This window comes from Cryptomeria japonica, chromosome 11 (genome assembly GCF_030272615.1).
Source record: "Cryptomeria japonica chromosome 11, Sugi_1.0, whole genome shotgun sequence".
Lineage (NCBI taxonomy): Eukaryota > Viridiplantae > Streptophyta > Pinopsida > Cupressales > Cupressaceae > Cryptomeria > Cryptomeria japonica.
Window position 1 is genome coordinate 447,837,986 of NC_081415.1, and position 21,279 is coordinate 447,859,264.

General features: G+C 35.9%; 1 protein-coding gene across 1 annotated transcript; it reads right to left on the minus strand.

Annotated features, from left to right (window-relative positions):
- Positions 1 to 3,139: 3,139 nt before the first annotated feature.
- LOC131041399 (probable serine/threonine-protein kinase PBL7) lies at positions 3,140 to 19,430 on the minus strand. The gene is made up of 5 exons (XM_057974462.2): positions 19,074 to 19,430; positions 18,358 to 18,551; positions 5,199 to 5,388; positions 4,638 to 5,029; positions 3,140 to 4,388 (listed from the first exon to the last, which is right to left on the minus strand). The coding sequence occupies exons 1-5, from the start codon at positions 19,180 to 19,182 to the stop codon at positions 3,954 to 3,956; spliced, it is 1,320 nt and encodes a 439-aa protein (XP_057830445.1). The 5' UTR covers positions 19,183 to 19,430; the 3' UTR covers positions 3,140 to 3,953.
- Positions 19,431 to 21,279: the final 1,849 nt, after the last annotated feature.

The window sequence follows — 21,279 nt, forward strand, 5'->3', positions numbered from 1 at the left end:
TGTATTGCACTTCAACATAAAAATTTAAGCTCCTAAATTTAAGGATGTTGGGAGTCTCATCTTAAGTTTAACTCTCTTAAATTTAAGCAAGATGGTTGTAAACAAATTTAGTTTTCCCTTTAAAATTCAAATGATCAACAAGTGGCATAAAATATTTCTAGACTAGTGGGGCAATTTCTAGCCCCACCTCATTTTCACCTGCTTAAAATACATGACTAAAAAGTAGGGGCTTCTATTTTTGGGGAAAAGATTCCAAATAACCCTGTAGTACAATAATTTCTCCATAGGACCACCTCTTCCTTCAAAATAGAGCTTAAGCCCCTTTCATGGGACCCCACCTTATTGATATGATCTCACACATATAATTGACCAAGCTACGATTAGTTGAGACACACCATTTCAAAGTACTTCGCTTAAGGAGACAATTAGTTTACCAAATAACACGAGCCAAAGATACATGTCAAGATGAAGTTGAACAATGTACAAAGCAAAATCAATGTTCTTCAAACACATAGCTGTGCCAGATTTAGTGCGCTTTATACTGAAAAATATGCTTTTATTCTGTAGCTAAGAAGACTTCAATTTATAAAACATTTGGTCATAAGTGGAAAGATCAAAATCGTAGCTTTGGATAGCATGCATATAAAATAATTTTAACACAAAGCACAGCTACATGTCTAGATAAAGTTGACAATTTAGCAGATTTAGTACCCTAAAGATTAAGCTGAAAAATATGCTTTTATTTTGTAGCTAAGAAGACTTCAATTTAGAAAACATTTCAAGTTGTGACCGAAAAGATCAAAATCATAGCTTTGGATAGCCTAAACAAGATATTTTAGCTTGGGACGAATTTCATGTCATCGAATGATAAGTCTCATGTCATCTAATGATAGTCTAAGCACATATAATTGACCAAAGTGGAGAAGGTTCACACATCATCGCAAAGTATATTGTTTGAGACAGTGATCAGCTAGCGACATGCCAGAACACAAGCATTTCTCGAGAATTTCTCGGCATCCCGAAAGATAAAGAAATTGATAATATTAAAACGAAAAAAACAGAAAAATATCAAGAACCAAAAAAATGCAGTAAATTTTTTTTGCTGAGGTTTTTACATGTCAAGCCATCCTAATTACATAGAGGAGAGTGAAAGTAAACATGGTATACATATAAAACCAAATGTGGATTTTTCTCATCAATTTTGAGATCACCGATTACAGATAATTGTAAGAAAAATATATTTAACATTGTTAATAGATATCTCTGCCAGAATGATAAAGAACCTCTAATGCAATAAAATGCAAACTGAGGTAAATGCTCGTTAACCAAGGAAAGTGAAAGTAAACACGGTATACATCATGAATCTAAATATGAATTTTTCTCATTAATTTTGAGATCACCGATTACAGATAATTGTAACATAAATGTCTTCAACATTTTTAATAAATGACACTGCCATAATGATTAAGAACCTCTAACGCGATAAAATGCAACTAAGGTAAATACTTGTTAACCCCATCGTTCTCCTTAACTATAAAGTCAAAGAGAATAAACTATGCACAGAATTGTAGCTACAATTGACAACAAAAGCTTCCGTAACCTCTTCAACTACCTCTTAAGTTTACAGCAGTGGCAACATTCATGCCTCGCATTTCCATGCAGCAATGTCCTGTCTCAACATTGTTTCATTTTAATCACTTTGATTGGCAATATTTCCTACAAAGTTAACAGCAGTATTGATGCCCATATTAAGTGATCACAATACTAATAACTACTGAACACCAGACTAAACAAGAATCTATAGGTAAAAATAATGATAGAATGCTACTGATCAGTAATCATAAGAAGATTGCTAATCACAAAAGGAGACATGTCAATAATGATGACAACAATCTCAACAGGTCAAACATTATTAACAGCTGATCTTTAACAATGAAAATTCCCAAATAATTAGCTCAATCATAATAAGTATTTTACAAATGAAATTCAAATAACAACAACAACATCCATTGCTCAGTAAGAATGACAGCAAGTAAACAACAAAGTCCACAACAGTGCTAACATTTGTAATGTAACAATACTGGCAAGTCCAAGGATAGCAAAATCATTTGACCGTTTTGTCAACTAATGACTATGCTCACGAATTATGAATAATGACAGCAGTGTCTGATGTTATCAGAAGCACGTCATGTTCCCTATTCACAAAGGTTTTCAAACCCAATAATATCAGGTGTCTTCATAACCATGGATAAGCATGTTCGTTTTTGATAAAATGGCAGCAATAATTACTGGTGCCCCTTGGCAAAAGATCTCACTGCTATTCGATAATGGTAGCTAGAAATCTTAACAACTACTTCTACCATTCAAGGTGTATAACGCATTTATAAAAGTTCTAATGTAGAATGACCGAAAAATTGCAGGTCTGATGCTTATATAGAATAAAAAAACAATTTACTGTGATATATTACCAGTGACATAACGCCAATAATTTATATTGGTGAAAATTTCAGTCAACAATATTTTCAGAAAGTCACATTATTTTCAAGAAAAAGTAGGGAACCCTGCCAAGAAAAAAAAAACAGAATATATAACCAATATTTTAGAGATATCTGCTTCAAAGAATTGAACAATGTATGAAAGCAAGATCACCAACTTCAAACCAAACACTGGCAGTTTTAGGAACCAAAACTTTAAAATATGGTTTTGTTCTGTAGCCAACAAAACTTTAATTTAGAAAGCATTTATATTGGTGACTAGAAAAATCGAAGGCGTAGCTTTGGATGACAAACACACAAACAACATAATAAGGAATCAATTAAAAGTTAAAAATTAAACCACTTCTAAAGGTATGGGACACTATTTCTGAAATCCATTATTCAGATGTTCTAGCCTGCCCATGGCAGTTCGCTCATCTCATTTTAAACAGCCAGCATGTTCAAAAACATTGTCAGAATGCTGCCAAGCACCCCCTTATCAATCACTTCCCTCAATGCTTCAGGAGTTGAAACCAACAGAACGTAGAAAAACTAGCTTTGTCCAACTTCATTGGTTTGTCTCTAGATTTTCGTGTATATTAAATCACTATGTAGTGCATCAATGGATAAGGGATTAGGATTATATAGACAGTAATAGATCAACATAACAAAAAAATGGGGATCAGTGTTAATATCGTACCTTTGAAGTTCAACAATTTCATATATGTGCACACACACAGATAACTCTAGGCAGGTTCATGTTACCTGAATCATATGGTAGGGCTTCAAGTTATCACATCAACCTGCAGCCCTGCAATAGGGTACTAAAACCAGCAAGGTAAAGAGAAAGATTGAGAAATCCATATAATATCATAAATGGAATATGGGTTCCACTATGTAAGGATTGAAAAGTATATATCTCGGAGGAAAATAATGCCCAAAACAAAATACAATCCTCCAGGATGCTCGCATGTACATAGAAAGAGTGACCTCTACAGAAAGGAAACAGTACAGCCAGAGATGGGAAGAAGCTGAATTCTTCCAGTTCAACTGTGGCAAGATAGGATGTCCTGTATTGACTAATTATCTATTATAGTCATCCCATGAGCCAGTATAAAGTCATTCAAGTGGCTCTACTAGAGAGATTTTTTTAAGTAGCATAATCACCTGATCAGATTCCATCCATCTCTCCAAGCACAGAACTGCACAACCTCAAAATCTTTCCTTCAGCTTCTGCCTCTGCTTGAAAAAGTACTTCTACACAAGTATGGTTCCTTTGAAATTTGGGCACAAGAAATGAAATTTGCAACCAAGAACAGGAGCTCATTGCAAACAAAACAAGAGTATACTCATGGATTGCACTGTTTCTGAACCAAACACAGAAACTGCCGACATGCACACCTGAAAGTGACAAGAAGAAAACTATACAAGAATTTGAAATACAACTCAGAATCTTCAGCCAATCCCAACCACAGAATGCTAAGTATTATTCCGCTTCCTTTCACTCCTACTTTCTTTCCACGTTTTCGCTTCACGTGCTGGTGAATTTTGATCTGGAGAACCCTGTGCATGTATAGATGGAGAACCAATACCTACACGGCTATTAACTCTGGCATTTTTTTTATCAGATCCACCGCTCAGCTTCTTCTCATTATCCTTTTTTCCTCGAGGAGGTGTGGGAGGAGAAAGACGTGTACTTTGCACTGGATTTGTAACAGGATCATATGTCTGTGATGCAAGATAGGTGAGAGCAGTCACTACATCAGCAATCAGTGGACGCATTGTAGCTTGCTCCTGAACACACATTGCTGCAACAGCAAGTGCTTGATACAAGCCTCTCATAGGATAATGCCCTTGGAGCAATGGGTCAGCCATCTGTGGAAACTTCCTCCGGTCCTTGAACAATGGACGTGCCTGAAATAACCGACCAAAAACAACAACATGCACAACACAAGATTTCAATTTTCAAGATGAGAGAAATATTATACCCACACAAGTTTGAGCAATCTAAAATACCTTCCAGTCAAACAAATGCAAAGCAAGCAGCGTTCTTCTATATGATGTAAACGATGTCAAGGAATTATCCATCTATCACTGAATAGACTCCAGCATTTAGGGCGTATAAACAATCAAAATAATTGATAGAGGATAGGCAAGACATACCCAAGCAACAAGATTGTGCTCCCCAGCTGACTTTGAATTATCAATAGCTTTCCTACCAGTGATTAATTCCAATAAAACGACCCCAAAACTGTACACATCTGATTTTATTGTCAATTGACCAGTCATCGCATATTCTGGTGCACAATATCCATATGTTCCCATTACACGAGTAGAAACATGAGTCTTGTCCCCCACAGGACCAAGTTTGGCTAAACCAAAATCAGATAATTTGGCATGATATCCCTCATCTAGTAAGATATTGGAGCATTTCAAATCTCGATAAATCACTGGTGGGTTGGCTTTGTCATGCAAGTACTCCAACCCTTTAGCAGCACCTGCAGCAATTTTCATTCTAGTTTTCCAATCCAAGGGCTCCTTGTCTGGTGGAAGATCTGCGAGAGCCAGGTTACTGCCCTTTAATTTCAATTGAAATTTTAGTTGTATACATTAATTATAGACGCTTGTTTTTTTTCTCTATAATAACAACAAAAGAACTAAAGCATTGACATGAATCTCATCACACTAAACTGCCCAAGTAGACTGCCTATGAGAGATCCATACCATGCAGATGATCTTCCAGTGACCCCAATGGCATATACTCATAGACTAAAAGTCTTTGGTCACCATCAGCACAATAGCCAATAAGGTTAACAAGATTGTCATGATGAAGAAGGCTTAGCATTAAAACTTCAACAAGAAATTCTCTGTTTCCTTGAAGCCCATTTCTGTCAAGTTGCTTGACAGCAACAACCTATGTAGAATATTCAATGAACAAAAGTAAAGTTCACAATAAGAAATTAGATAAGCAATAAAAATGCCATACAGTAAACACTAAAAAGATTACCTTTGCAATTATTACCACATGCAGATTCTTAAAGTGCATGTTTCCACTTAACAAAAGCAAACCATTCAAGAAATACCTTAATTGACTTTGTTCGATTTAATAAATATTAACATTAAATTTAAGATGAAAAATTTTGCTTCCAAAACATTTGAATCCTAGTATTCAAACATCTCAACAAGTAGACTATATTTCTTCAACAGCTAAAGAATTAAAGAATTTCATACAAAAACCTGGAGGAAAGTTTGACCCAATTACTCCATGTGGATAAAACATAGTTTGAAAACTCAAAGAGTACTTAACTAACTTGTGAATCAGCATGTAAAACAAGTTGTTAGCCCATTTACCCTATCATGAGTACTCAGAAAGTCTCTTAAGTCTTACTCACTGGATATACCAGGGATGTGGGATGTGGAAAAAAATGCTCAGAAAATGCTGAAATTTTATTTCATGCCAAAAAGAGTGCATAGAAAGAGATAAAAAGTTCACACTTCAAACATAAGCCAAAAATAAAGATTCAAAGTTCAAACCCCAACAGCCAACAACCTGCAAGGGCTGCAGGACAGCAAAACAACCTCAATCATCATAATACATATCATACTTTTTTACTATTGTATTTCCATATTGATGCACTATTGTACTATTTTAGTATTCAAAACTAATATAAAACAGTTCCCCATGTTTTAGAGACACATTTGATATGTTGTTAATTGTATTTTGAATAAGATTTATGTCTTTTTAAGGAAAATAAGTATTTCTTAAGTTGCCAAGTTTTTTGCCAAGTCACTGAATCCAAATCAAAATTGAGCCTGCCAAGTTCTGGTGAATTGTGAATTTTTGAACTAGGGGATAACACTAGGAAGTATTTAAAAAGCTTCAATATGGAAGGGGAAAAATATTTAAATATTAAAATTATTGAGGCACATGGTAATTATGCAGCATTTTCAAAGACAAATATATCTTTCTTCGAACATTAAAAATCTTTGATGCCTGATGCTTCCAGAACTGACATAGATTTTTAGACACTTAACAGGAGCATAGCTTCAAACATTAACTGTGAAGTTGTTAGCCTCAAAATCAAACAGAAATTGGTTACCCAAAAATCAAGCCATGAAGCTTTAGTTGGATAAGCTGGAACTCCAGGAACCATCAGAGAACTAGCAGTACGAATGGCAAAACGAAGGTTTTTTTTCTTCTATTTCCCTTTTTGCAATGACTTTTGTCTGGGAGTGAACATGAAAAGGTCAACAAATGTATCAGATGCACATAAGGAGTCTGTTTCACACGGTTCACACACCTAAACAACCTCGATTGAGCATTTCTTTCAGCATTCTATGCACAATGATGAGAATGCTGATTTGGGATAAGAGTCGCTGCGCTTTACATGCTGGTGATCCTCACTCAGCATAGACACCTCTTTCTTGTTTAAATCTACGACTTCTTGTTTAAATCAATTATATTATATATTATATATCATATAAGTAATTACATTAACATGTGAAATGGATGGTTTTGTCATTATGCCATTTTTAATATTATATATCATGGCTAATGTCATATTTTACTTGGATCATGGTCTTTGATATAATAAATCTTTTATTAATTCTAGGAAATGTATTTTGGTTTCATGGATTTTGAACTATTTTCTTTTATTACCTTTTTTGTTAATCTTATGTTCAAATTTTCGAATTGAATTATGGCATAACCAAGTTTGCAGAGGTGAGCAAGATGCACCCGGCACCATCAACCCACACACCCAAGTTTAGGGAGTTCACGCCCAGCACACCTGAACATCCAATACACATACAACCTTGATTCAAATCTTTACTCAGCCCCTTTGACAAGATTACGGCATAACCAAGTTTGCAGAGGTAAGCAAGATGCACCTGGCACCATCAACCCCCACACCCAAGTTTAGGGAGTCCACACCCAGCACACCTGAACATCCACATACACATACAACCTTGATTCAAATCTTTACTCAGCCCCTTTGATAAGATGGATTTAGTAAGTGTACTGTGATACTGTGATAGTAGGGCAGACAAGTAAAAGCAGATAACATTATGAATTAAAAGAGAACTCATATTATAATTTACAGGCAGTATAACAAGTGTAGAAAAATTAAAAGCAGATGAGCTAGAGAGGAAGAAGCACAGCAGTTCTAGGGCAAAGCAAATTAACATAACTAAAAAATGCCTTCCAGAGATGAGTACCCTTTTCATTGTACAGTGATCATCACAGTGTAGAGATGTAGAGATAGTGGAAGAATTCAATACTAGTTGTAACATTCAATTGATGCCCAGCAGATTGTGTCTAGTTAGGTTCAGAAGCTATTTTCTCTGTGCCAGTAACCAGACGATGTAGGATAAAAATCTTCAGTTGTACAAGATTCAGTATGACACCAAATTGAAAGTATACATGCTGCAGCACTTCTCTCCAAACAGAAAGTTCAATGGCAAGTTGAAGAAGCTGAACAGAATGCCAAGGAGCTCAATCATGAAGTGGCTCAGCTAAGCAGTAAGGAAGATCAACTCCAATTCTCGAGGTATTAAATTTTTGCTCCAGTTCTTGCCAGCCTACTAATGAGCTAAAACCCAGACAACAAGTTTCTGTTTGCAAAGTAGATAGAGACTAGAGGAATTTGAAGGCATAATAACAACTAAGCTCCTCAAGGATACAATGCCTTTAAAGTTTCAGTTCTCAGTTGATCTCATTGGATGTCTTCTGATATGCGTGCAAATAAACTCAACTGCCCAATCAATCCCCCAGTCTGTTACATCCCTCTCCTTACAAATGAACTTCATTCGTTTAGCTACGAAAAACACTTATTAAATGGTAATGATTAACTAAAGGAAAGTATTAACTGAATAAAATAAATGAATTAACATATAATATAATAATAAATTAAATATTAGATAATGATATAATAAAAATAGTAATATAATAACCATTTAATAATAATAAATGCTTAAATAATCTTAAAATTTATTATTGACTTTTCCAAATTTCACCTACCATTCTTAAGTCTAGATGTAAACACTCCAGTCATGGAGCAAATTAGGGGCATTTAAGTCCAATTCAAAAGGATAAGGAGAAGTTAGACTGGAGTCAATCAAAGATTCAAAACTTTCTTGGCGCATAACATGGGGAAGACCCCACTTGGAAAATAGAAATAAATAATGGGAGTCATCCATTATTCTAAGGAATTTCACAGATACTGAAAAACTCATTCTGGAATTTTTATTGCCTTGTTTTCTCTCTTTCATTTTTCGGCAAGTGAGGGTGAGAGCATGTGCTCTTCTTTGTGGGGCTATATTGTAAGGAAGTTTAGCATAGGCTGGAGCTTCTTTCCTTTCCTTCAAAAATCAATTTTAAAGTTAGTAATTCCAAGAGATCGGGAAGATTTAGAGGTCTGCATCTTCCTGGTTCCAAAGAGGCATAGAGCTGATAACAAATGTAGAAACTAACATCAAGAAAAGCTAAGGATCAAAATTTCTGTTACTTTGTCAAGCAAAAGTTAAGATTTAAATATTTATTATCTTGTTTATGTTAAAATTTAAAAAAATATATTTTATTCATTGCATGTATAGCAGTGACTACAGGATCTTATGGTTTTGTAATTATTGGTTATCACAAGATTAACTATTAGAATGTGACACATAACGTCTGTAAACCCTTAGTTATGTAGGCTGCCAAAATATTCGCGAGATCAGTACTTTGGCTTTTCACCGTTAGTTGCATTGTTTAGGTTTCTAAAGCCTTATTACCAAGTCCATTGGCACTTAACCTGCAACATACAACCTTTAGATCTTCTGTCTGAGGCTCTCCCAAATGTGCTACCCCGCATGCATAACATGCTACTACCACTCATCAATCTCACAGCCTTGCATAGAGAAGGCCAGTTGAATAGACGCTGCACCTTTTGCTTACAACTCATAACTCACTAAGTATTGCACTACACTACCTGTACCCTCGAGGTTGCACAAGCAGAGAGGATGTTGTTCAGGCTGTAGATTCAGCCTCTACAACTGCCTTTGCATTCGTGACTGTGTACAAGTTCAATGAAAACTAATGTATATTCTAATGCATTCCCTCAACGGCCTTGCATGATACAAATTAAGTAATTACCCAAGGTGCCACAACAAACACTACACCCTCTTTGCCTACATCATTATTGGTAAATTCGAGGATCACTACATTTGGTATCAGAGCAAGGTTTGAAAGCTAGGCCCTGAGCCTTCTGGAACTCAAGCAAAGTTATAAGTAATTATGAAGAAATATATTTTAATTTTTGGACACTAACCATGAACAAATATTAATTAGAAAATTATGATGACAAGAAACATAAAATGTCAAGAACAAGAGCAACTTGTGCTTGCTTTGCCAGGAGGCATAAAGACACTAACAAAAAACAAAAGGCACAGGGGCGCAATGAGACAAAGATAGAAGCAATAAAATAAACTCCTTAAAGCAAACAGTTCAAAAACTCAGAACAAGACAGGCTAATATTGAGAACATAGTGAAACCTGAATTTGAGAATCCTTTTGAAGAGGTCAATCCACATGACAATGAAATAAAAATTATTGCACCTAAGCAAGAATTTTCTATCATAGAGCTTTCCAAGGACTTGACCGAGATTAGATCACCAAAATTTGATGGAAAACAAGTAGACGAAAGGGCAAAAAATTGGTTGAATGAAATGAAAAAACACTTAAAATTGAGGGATTACAATGAATCAACAAAGGCATTATGGGGATCCTACCAGCTAAATGGTGAAGCTGCTAGTTGGACTAGAATTAAAGAACAAAATGGATATACCAAGAAAAATATAACATGGAAACAATTTGTTCAACATTTTTGCAAAAGGTGGCTACCACAACTATTTTTAATAAAAAGATGAAAGAGTTCCATAACGTTTGGCAAGGATCCTTAACAATACAATAATATTATGATAGGTTCACTAAATTTCTAATGATGTGTGTCAATGTACCAAAAGAATTAAAAGCGCCAAACCAGGAAATTTATACTAGGGCTAATGCCAATCTTGCAGTTAAATTTGATATGCACAGCACAGAGAACATGATTAAGTACTTTTATAAGTTCCTAAAATAAGAAAGGAAATTACAAGCACCAGCACCAGCAAGGCAAAACTTCAACAATAATGGGAACCCATCTTTTTAAAGAAAATGAGAATTCGAGGGGAACCAAAACTTCAAAATCCAAAGAACCAACTTAGAAAGATGACAAACATCAAATTAGAATCCAACAAATGGCCAGAACGGAAATAATAATAACAGGAGGAACTTTAACAAGAATGATCAGAGGAATTACAATAACAGGAGGAACTTTAACAAGAATGATCAGAGGAATTACAATAGACCAATACATCCACCAAGACTGAATGAAGCAAGTAATAATACTCCTAGAAATCCAATACAACAGGGACCACTAAGTGGATGTTTCATTTGTGGGGGAAATCATTTTGCTAATGAATGCCCAAGGATGCAAGGGGCGATTAGAGCAAATCAGCCAATCATAGTTGAAGGATGCAAGGACCAATTAGAGCAAATCATAGTTGAAGATCTTTTGCATGGACCAACAATCAAAATGGAAAAAGAATACCTCCACTTGTAGAATTCTCTTATAATAACTCCTTTCGGTCCACCTTGGGAATGGCCCAATTTGGAGCATATATGACAAAAGGTATTAAACACTTTTGAGTTGGTACAATCTAGAAGATAGAACAATAATGTAAAACCAGATGAAGGGGTGTAAGGCAAAGATTGAAGGGAAGCAGCCGATGGACAAAAGAATTATGCAAATTGAGTTTGTTGAAATAGAACTCAAAGAAAATTTTCAGTGGGCGGAGGTTTTTTTGAAAGTTGGACCTCACAAAAGCTCCATATCATTTGAGAACAATGCCAAGTTAGCACCCTCTGCTATGTCGAGCCATTTGAAGTCCTAGAAAAGATAAACCAATGGCTCATTGACTAGCTTTACTTCCAAGATTGAGTTGAATCCATGATGTCTTCCATGTATCACTTCTTAAGAAGTATGTACCTAATGATAAGCATATCTTGAATTGGAATATTACAAGTCCAGAAGCCAAGGGAGATAATAGTAGATCCATACATAATATTGTATAAGTGACAGTACCAATTGCACAAGAAGGAGGTAGACCAACATAAGTGCAAATGAGATCTATATGATGCAAAAAATGCTACACGGAAGGACACCAATGAAATACAGAAATCATTTCCATTTTTATTTTTAATGCTTTGTTCAAAACACAATACTATTTAATTTAACTGAGACTACTCATTGGTGTATCAACATAATGCACAACTAAACTCCATTCATTAAGCTAGGAAAAACAATCATTCAATGGTAATGAATATCGAAAGGAAAGTATTAATTAAATAATATAAATGAACAAACATATCATATAATAATAAATAAACACTAGATAATGATATAAGAACAATAGTAATAATAATAAATGTTTTTAAATAATCTTTAATTTATTGTAGACTAAACTTCCAAATTTCACCTACCATTCTCAAGTCTAGACATAAGCAATCCAATCTTGGAGCTAATTAAGTGCATTTAAATCCAGTTCAAATGGACTTAACGAGAAGTTAGACTACAAACTAACTCTACTTCGCATAGTCAATCAGAGCTTCTTGGGGCATACCATGGGTAAGACCCCACTTGGCAAATAAAAATAAATGATGGAACTCATCCATTATTCTATGAATTTCATGGATTCGCAAACCTCATTCTACAATTTTTATTGCCTTTTTTTCTCTTTCATTTTTCTAAGAGTGAAGGGCAATAGAGTTTGTTCTTTTTTGTGGGGCCATATTGGAAGGAAGTTTGGTGTAGGCTGGCGCTTCATTCCTTTCCATTAAAAATCAAGGATTTCAAGATTCGCATCCTCCTAGTTCTCAAGAGGTGTAGAACTGAAAATATACATAGGAACTAGCATCAGGAAAATATAAGGATCAAAACTTCTATTACTTTGTCAAGCAAAAGTTGATAATTAAATATTTCTCATCTTGTTTCCTTTGAATCCTCATAGATCAATTAGATAGTTTATCATGAATGAAGTTTATATTAAAATTTATATAAACGTATTTTATTCACCGCATGTATTGTAGTGACTATAGGATCTTATGGCTTTGTAACTTTTGATTATGGCAATCTAAGGTATTGAAATGTGGTCACCTAACGTATGTAAAACCTTTGTCATGTAGGCTACCATAATGCTAGTGTGATCATTACTCTAGCTTTTCACCATTAGTTGCAATGTTTAAACTTTAAAGTTTATAAAGCCTTATTCCAAGTCCATTAGTGCATATCCTACAACATACAACCTTTAGATCTTCAGTTTGATGCTCTCCCAACTGAGTTATTGTAATGTCCCCTATTAAGAGGCTGCCAATTCCCAATGATTAACATACATCACTACTCATTATTTTTGCCTTTACACTAATTACACAAACTAAGTAACTATGTTTGCTCATAGTATAATTGATATTGTACATACTCAAGCTCTAATCTTAATCCCTTCTAATTCTCAACCTTGGATGGGGATTTACTTGTCTAGGGTGCGATGACACCACCTCCATGATGCAGCCCAGATTTCAGGAACATCAGTCCATTCACCCTTGGGGCTCATGACGCAGCCCAGATTTCAGGATCATCAGTCCATTCACCCTTGGGGCTCATCTTTTTTTGGGATGGATTTATTCCGCCTCTCCCTAACAACACCACACCTCTCCTTGGGGAAGAATTAGAAATGTTTAAGTAATTGGGCTATGAGTATACTCACTTCTCATGTATTAAGTATGACTGTCATACATATTGCAGTCTAAATTAATATTACTACTAAAATCTTCTTAAGAACATTATCAGGCTTCATATATTAAGCATACATATTAAGCACATTCCCATGCATACCACCAAGATCAAAGATGTTACTGCCTATAACTTAATAACAGTTCTGATCTGATCTGATTGATGGTGATGTCACTGGATACTTTGATTCCTTTCCTTTATATCTCTCAATGCGAGGGAGAGGTCACACCTCTTCATCATGTATGCCCTTTGGCAAAAGACAGCTTTGTGTCGAGAGACCAAGTTGAATAGACGCTACCCCTTTTGCTTACAACTCATAACCCACTAATTATTACACTACACTATCTTCTATTATTAAAAACCAGTATCCTCAAGGTTGCACAAGTCAACAAGATGTTATTCAGAATTGTTGATTCAGCCTATACAACTGCCTTTGTATTTGTGTACAAGTTCAATTAAAACTAATATATTTTCTAATAGCCTCCCTCATCACCTTGCATATCTATTTTCTAATAGCCTCCCTCATCACCTTGCATATATATTTTCTAATAGCCTCCCTCACCACCTTGCATGATACAACTTAAGGAATTAGCCATTGTGCCGCAATAAGCATTGCACCCTCTTTGCCTCCATCATTATTGGTACAACTTGAGGATCACTACGCTATCCAAACTTATACAGCCAAATTGCGTTCATCTACAAACATATTTTTGAAAGTTTTACTAAGTTGCCAATTCATTTAAGGAATCAAGATTCAAGTGCACCAATATACCAATTTTCCTTTCCCCTAGGGATGGATATGCATGTGTGTGTGTACAAGTTCAATGAAAACTAAAATATTTTCTACTGCCCTCCCTCATTGACTTTGCATGATACAACTTAAGGAATTAGCCAGGGTGCCACAATAAGCACTACACCCTCTTTGCCTGTATCATTATTGGTACAACTACAACTCGAGGATCACCACACAATCCACACATATACAGCCAAAGTGTGTTCATCTACAAACATATATTTGGGAGTTCTACTAAGTTGCCAATTCAATTATGGGATCGGCATTCGAGTACACCAATATGGCAATTTTCCTTTCCCCTAGGGATGTATCTCTCTCTCTCATCGGCATTCGAGTACACCAATATGGCAATTTTCCTTTCCCCTAGGGATGTATCTCTCTCTCTCTCTCTCTCTCTCTCTCTCTCTCTCTATATATATATAGAGAGAGAGAGAGAGAGTACATTTAAGTAACTTGCATAGTCCATTTAGAAAATATTGCTGTTTCAAGTCTTCCCCTAATAGATTTTCCAGATTCTAGCATTCTTCAGCTATAGTTTTTTTATCTACTTTGCCTTAACCTGTTTTATGCTTGCAATTCATTCAATATTTGGGCATTAGTATGCCACTTTGTATGTTCTTTTGAAAGGGCAGTTTTCACTTTTCTAGCATATTTTGCTATCTTGTAATTGGTAAAAACATTTGATGACATTATCTTGTGATGTTCATGGAAAGTATACTGGGCAGGTTTTCCCTATGCTAATTTTGTTCACCTTCTAGCGGTACTTTAAGTGCAGACAATGTCTTGCTGGATTCTTATCTGGCTCGTCATCAGACCTTGTTCATTTGAAAATGATTGCTTTGACTCCATTCTGTCTTTTGAAATGTCCAGTGCTGACTCTTGTGTTCTGCTTTTGTGAACAGTGTGTTGGTCCAAGCATCCTTTGCTTTCAGCAAGTGTAGACTATCATATCCAAATCCTTCTTGGTAATCGATGTCACTACTACCTCACCTTCAGATTTTGTTCTTTATCTCTCTTTCTGCTTGGTTCTTTGCCTCTTGCTCTGTGGTGTAAAAGCATGTCCTCTACACACCAAACTGCTGACCCACTAACCATGAGATAAGCTTCCCTTACACTGTCATGCTAGGTTAGCTAATGATAAAAAATCACTTTTTAAATGTTTCGCACATTTTTAAATTTTTTTAACACCTCAGGAGATGAGTTCTCTTGGGAGCAGCTCGAACGGTCCAAGTTTGGCCAAGGTATGGCCCGCATTCAGCCCAAGTGACCTCTGGGTACAACAGAGAGGCAGGGCTGTCATTGGCTATCCTGTACCGTGGTTCCTGCTTCCTCTCGGTTCTGCAACAAGACACAAAAAACAAGAACTCGGGCCATACAACACATACCCACAGAGTACCAAGGGCAGCAGTGCCATTAGTGGCCATCCTGTATGGGGTCCCACTCCCACTCCCACTGGTCCTGCAATGGGACCAAAAAAACAAGAATCCAGTAATATAGGAGATTATATTAGTTGACCTCACCTTCAGGCATTCCCTTTGTATTCTGACACATTTTAACACATGGAATACATGAGTCAACCTGCTATCAGCAACGCCCATGCCCAGACTTATATTGTATGACCACCAGGTATAGCTGAGGACGTGTAATTTTCAGCTGTAATATAAATTAACACAGACCCATATAAACTTGGATCTAATGTGTCAATAGGCACTAGTTCCAATGTTTTGATAGCCTACTAATGATCCTGATTGGACCCAAATGCCGTCCTTGGGCTCTTTGGGCCCATTCTTCAACAAAACCTTTCCCAACCCTTTGTGATATCACACACCTTCTCAAGCATAAACTTTTATATTCCTTATTGGGCAACAAACACGACACAATTGAAGCGTTAGTCTTCTTTAACACACCTCCCTGTAGGAAGGCCAATATTTATTGAAAATGAAGCACACCTAACACTCGCTCCAGGAACCTTTTTTTCAGTTTTTTAGGAATCAACGAGAGGACACAATAGAATTGACATGCTCTACCCGCTTTCTCCACTCTCTCATAAATGTAGATGTGCCCATTAAAAAAAAAAAGTGATCTCATCACTGTTCAATATCCTATATTTTGCCTTATTGCTACTAACCCAACTGCATGAATATCAACTTTCACTAATCTCTAACCACAAAAACAAATATCATATCCCCATACAACACATACCCACAGAGTACCTAGAGCAGCAGTGCCATACCTAATTATCCTGTATGGGGCCCCACTCCCACTCCCAGTCCTACTGGTCCTGCAATGGGACCCAAAACACCAGAATCCAATAATATAGGAAATAATATTAGTTGACCTCACCTTCAGGCATTCCCTTTGTATTCTGACACATTTTAACACATGAAATACATGAGTCAACCTGCTGTCAGCAATGGCCATGCCAAGGCTTGCATTGTATGACCACCAGGTATAGCTGAGGATGTGTAATTTTGAGCTGTAATATAAATTAACACAGACCCATATAAACTTGGATCTAATGTGTAAATAGGCACTAGTTCCAATATTTTGATAGCCTACTAATGATCCTGATTGGACCCAAATGCCATCCTTGGGCTCTCTTTGGGCCCATTCTTCAACAAAACCTTTCCCAAGCACCCTCTGTGGTATCGTACACCTTCTCAAGCATAAACTTTTATAATCCTTATTGAGCAACAAACATGACAATAGATGCATTTAAGTCTTATAACACACCTCCCTGTAGGAAGGCTGATATTTATTGAAGATGAAGCACACCTAACACTCGCTCCAGGAACCTTTTTTTCCATTTTTATTGGAATCGAAGAGAGGACACAAAAGAATTGACATGCTCTGCCTGCCTTCTCCGCTCCCTCACAAATATAGATGTGCCCAATAAAAAAGAAAAGTAATCTCATCACTGTTTAATCTTCCTATAATTTGCCTAATTGCTACTAACCCAACTGCATGAATATCAACTTTCACTAATATCTAACCACAAAAACAAATATAATATCCTCAGAACTCTTTTTCAGAGACCTTCTAGAAAATGATACCCCAAGTCAATTCAGATGTTTCCAAGGCAACAGAAAATTTTGACAGCTTATTCATATCCAAGTTCTATCAACTTAACCAATCTCTAAGCACGCAAAACGTAAGATCACATCACTTTTTGTTCTTCTGTTTTCCAATAAATGGCAGAGCAATTTCATATTTTATATTTCCATGTAAAGCAAGATTTCTCGGGCAGCCGATCAATATCTACTTTTAAGAAATCTCTAAATTCTAATTTTAATCTTTGAGATTTCCACAGGAAAACATTTTTGTCAGTTTATTTGGAAACAACTGTTTTGTATCCTTTGTATTTGCTTCTAAATTAACCAAAAATTCAACCATCATGAATCCTGAAATACTTTTGCGTTGCCCTGTAGAGATATTGAAAACAATACACAGAAACCCAGAATTATTTAATCACAACTAAAAATGCAGTGAAATCCTGAAAGAAATAAGTTTTCTATGTTTTCGTTGTAACACAGATTTTAGACATGATACCAAAAAAATTAGCTTAGGTTTCCAAAGGTTACTCCAGGTTTGTTACCCAATTGACAAACAAAATCACTTCATTTCTTTGAAGTATCAAAATCATCCTTCAACCTTTTTTGATAAATCAGATAAATGTCAACCAAACAGTAGGCCCCCTTTTACCAGTAATAGGGATTCTGAAACAGTACGGTATAATTTTCGGGGTTAATAGTCACCCACAAGCAATGCTTCCGCTTTTTCCCCAAAATACTGCACTTTGATTAAATTTAGAGATTAAGGTTGGCCTCAATTTCTATCAAGAAACTTTCTCTATGATAATATACCAACAGTTCTATAAATAATATGTAAAATTCTAACGAAATACAAGATTATTTTCAGGTTAATGCTATTTTGAGAGTGCAATGTTCATTGACGAACTCAAAGTTTTGCCAGGATGTCCGAATTTCAAATTCTATTTTTTTTAAATTGTAGCTTCTTTAAAATTGCCTCTAGTAACAGTTGTGTAACTAAAGCCTATAATTGCATTTTGAGGGCCATCAGAAACGACAAGGATAGACAAGTCACTAGAGATTCATCAAAATTTTCACTGTTTAAATCCCCAATTCCACTACAACAAAGTGTTCAAATATACAATACACTATAACAAAATTAAAAACACCGGAGCTTCAAAAGAAAAAGGCAATCACTTGGCCTGTGGTTTCAAGGCGACCCATGTAAACTCTCCCAAACCCTCCTTCGCCTAAAAGACACTCCGCCCTAAAATTCTTGGTCGCCGCTGCGAGCTCCCGGAAAGTAAATGTTTGCGCCGCTATATGCTGCTGCGATCCATCTTTCGAGCCCTCTTTTCTGATTTCCGCAGAAGCCTTCGCCTTAGGTTTCTCTGCAACAACAAACAAAAACGAGAATTTTAACTCCAAAAGCCATAAAAATAGAATCTTGCAAAACTCTTGTGTCAAATTAACAGTGAAGTCCAAGTTCCAGGGAGAGTTACCAAATAGATAACTCGAATCCACGTAGTTCACCAAATCAAAAACAAATTAAAGCCAAGTGTAAACCAAAATTAATGTGTCCAAAACCAACAAAAAAAAATACAAACACAAACAAGCTTAATTTAGAGCAAAACACTCAGATAACTTCAGTTCTCCAAACTCACAAGGGTAACAATGTGGCATCCTCGTGTTTAGACCAGATGACCCTGTCCTTGACCCTAAGCTAAATTTAACCAACACATTTCATCCTGGATTATTCTAAAATTAGGTTTTTTAAACTTAAAACCCCTAAATTAAGTAAAGTTCCAGACAACTGAAGATTATGTCGCCAATCGCGATGGCCACAACTCTGCCGAAATTCCACTTGGATGATATCATTAAAAAAACAGGTGAATCAACTGAAATTAGATTACCTTGCGTCACTTGTTGATAAGCAGATGAGACCCCTTCCTTGCTCTCCCTGTTCAGGGGTTTCAATTTCTTGTCTTCCTTGAAAGATCCGTAGCATGAAAACCAGCCCATTTCTCTGCAAAATTCCTATCCAATAATTTATCCCCCTTTCTTCCTCACCACCAGAATCAAACCCCTATGGGATGACTCATTGAGAAAATGTGAGAGGATTTTCTAAACTTGCACAGATGAAAACTAAAGATCCGAAAAGGAAAAGAAAAATCCGCAGTATATCACTAGCTGCTTTCATTGGCAGTAATACCGGTTTTGGGTAAGGCGGTGTTGTCGAAGAGGCAACGAATCAGGAAACAAAGACCGTCGCTAAATTTTAGCGGGGGTCTAAGATGGCGGAGTTCGTTTTTACCGACAAAAATTAAAAGGTTCTTAGTTTGACTTGGTGGAATGGAATTAAAATTTGATGGATTTTTTAGTTCAAAGGTTTATGCGCGTGTAATGTAACCCGAAATTCTCTCGGAGAAAGAGACGTGATTTTGACTTTGTTTATGTAGATTGTCGGCGTTTTCTACGTGTTATTTTTTGTGTTGAGGACCAGATATATATATGTTTTTCCTTTCACTCACTCTTCCCATTTTTTTGACTGGCTTGTCCTTTCTGCAATCATATGTTCATCAAGCCTCTATTTTTGGTTTCTAATGGGTGGTATGTTTTTGGCATAAATTTTCATTTCTATTTATGGATTTTTAGGAAATTTATTAGTTATCTCAAGTTAAATTTATAGGCAAAGTTAAATTTATAGGCAAAGTTAATTCATTGAGTTTTAGAAGTACAAAATTGATCTTTGAATTGGTTTTCAAATTTAAATTTTGGGTCCACACTAATCTTTGTAGTTAGTTGTCATATGTCAATTTGAGCATAAAATCCATTACCTTGTCTTATAGGGTTTTATACTTTAAGGTGTATCCTAATTCATTTGAAAAATAACATAGGACCTAACATAAAAACTCTAGTACACATTGCATCATCATAAGAGCATGGTATTTACATAACAGCAACAAGTACACATCATTGGCACTAGAAATAGACCATTCAGTTAGATATAAATCATTAGACTTTCAACTTTAGTTAATAATTATTGTCAAATCTTATATTTATGAGATGTGTGTGTGTGTTGAAGGTTGTGTTGGCACCTTATTCTAATGTGTCTTGTTTCATTGTTTCACTCTCATTTTTGAACCAGTATATCCATTATTGATAGCTAATTTGAGAAATCCTTAGTTGAATCTCATATGTTATATGTTGTTTGAAGGTCTTCATTCAAGGTGTTTTATCTTAAAAAAATTAGTGACTTTTTGTGGATTATTTATGTGGTCAATGTACAATGGACAACCTATACCCTTATGAACTGTGTTCCTTTCAAGTTTTCAAACTTCCAAGGGTCTTAAGGACCTTTGCACTTGGTTCCCAATTCCTCAATCTCCATGGCCCCTTGATTTTCCAAAATACCACAAAGCATATTACTATGGATTTTAAGGTTTGATGTTTAGGGGTTATTTTTATAGTTCATGATCTATTTTTCATCATGGGGATAGTTGGGGTAGGAGAAATGATGATTTATGTATGTGTGTTTCAAGTTTGGGAAGTTCAAAGTCTTCATCCCCAAGATTTTAAATTTCAAAGGCATTTGGCACCTTTCCACCAAGTGTCAATGTTCCAGGATCCCCTAAAACTCTTAGCCCCACCCCCTTTTATGTTTCCTCCCTAATGTTGTGGAGTTTTGAGTTCAGCCAAAACTCCAAAATCATAATCCCTATCCCTTTTCATTTTCAAATCCTTGACATAATTCCATAGTTCCATGTCCCCATGAGATCTTGAACCTTGAGATATTGATGTCCATATTCTCTAATCCTTCTCAAACCCCAAAGTCCCCTCTCCCCTTCAAACTCTTGGACTCTTGAGGAAACCTAGCACATTTGCACCTTTCCCTCACTCCCAATGTTCTCTAGGCCCTCAAACCTTTATATCCCAACCCTACCCCACATTCTTAGACTCCTAACTAGCCACAAAGTGTAGACTTCAAGAGGTACCACACACTTTTGTAATTAGCAATCAAGTCAATGGTTCACCCAATATTTTGTCCCCCAACATCCCTATCCTCTCGTTCCACCTTAACTATTGGGAGTTCTTTGTACATTTTCACCTAATTGATTG

Excerpts from the sequence above, each read along its gene's own strand:
- LOC131041399 (XM_057974462.2), bottom strand. The coding sequence starts at position 19,182 with ATGGGCTGGTTTTCATGCTACGGATCTTTCAAGGAAGACAAGAAATTG. Across the intron at positions 5,030-5,198 it reads ACTGGAAGATCATCTGCATG|ATCTTCCACCAGACAAGGAG; the intron begins GTATGGATCTCT and ends TGGCTCTCGCAG. Across the intron at positions 4,389-4,637 it reads AGCACAATCTTGTTGCTTGG|GCACGTCCATTGTTCAAGGA; the intron begins GTATGTCTTGCC and ends CGGTTATTTCAG.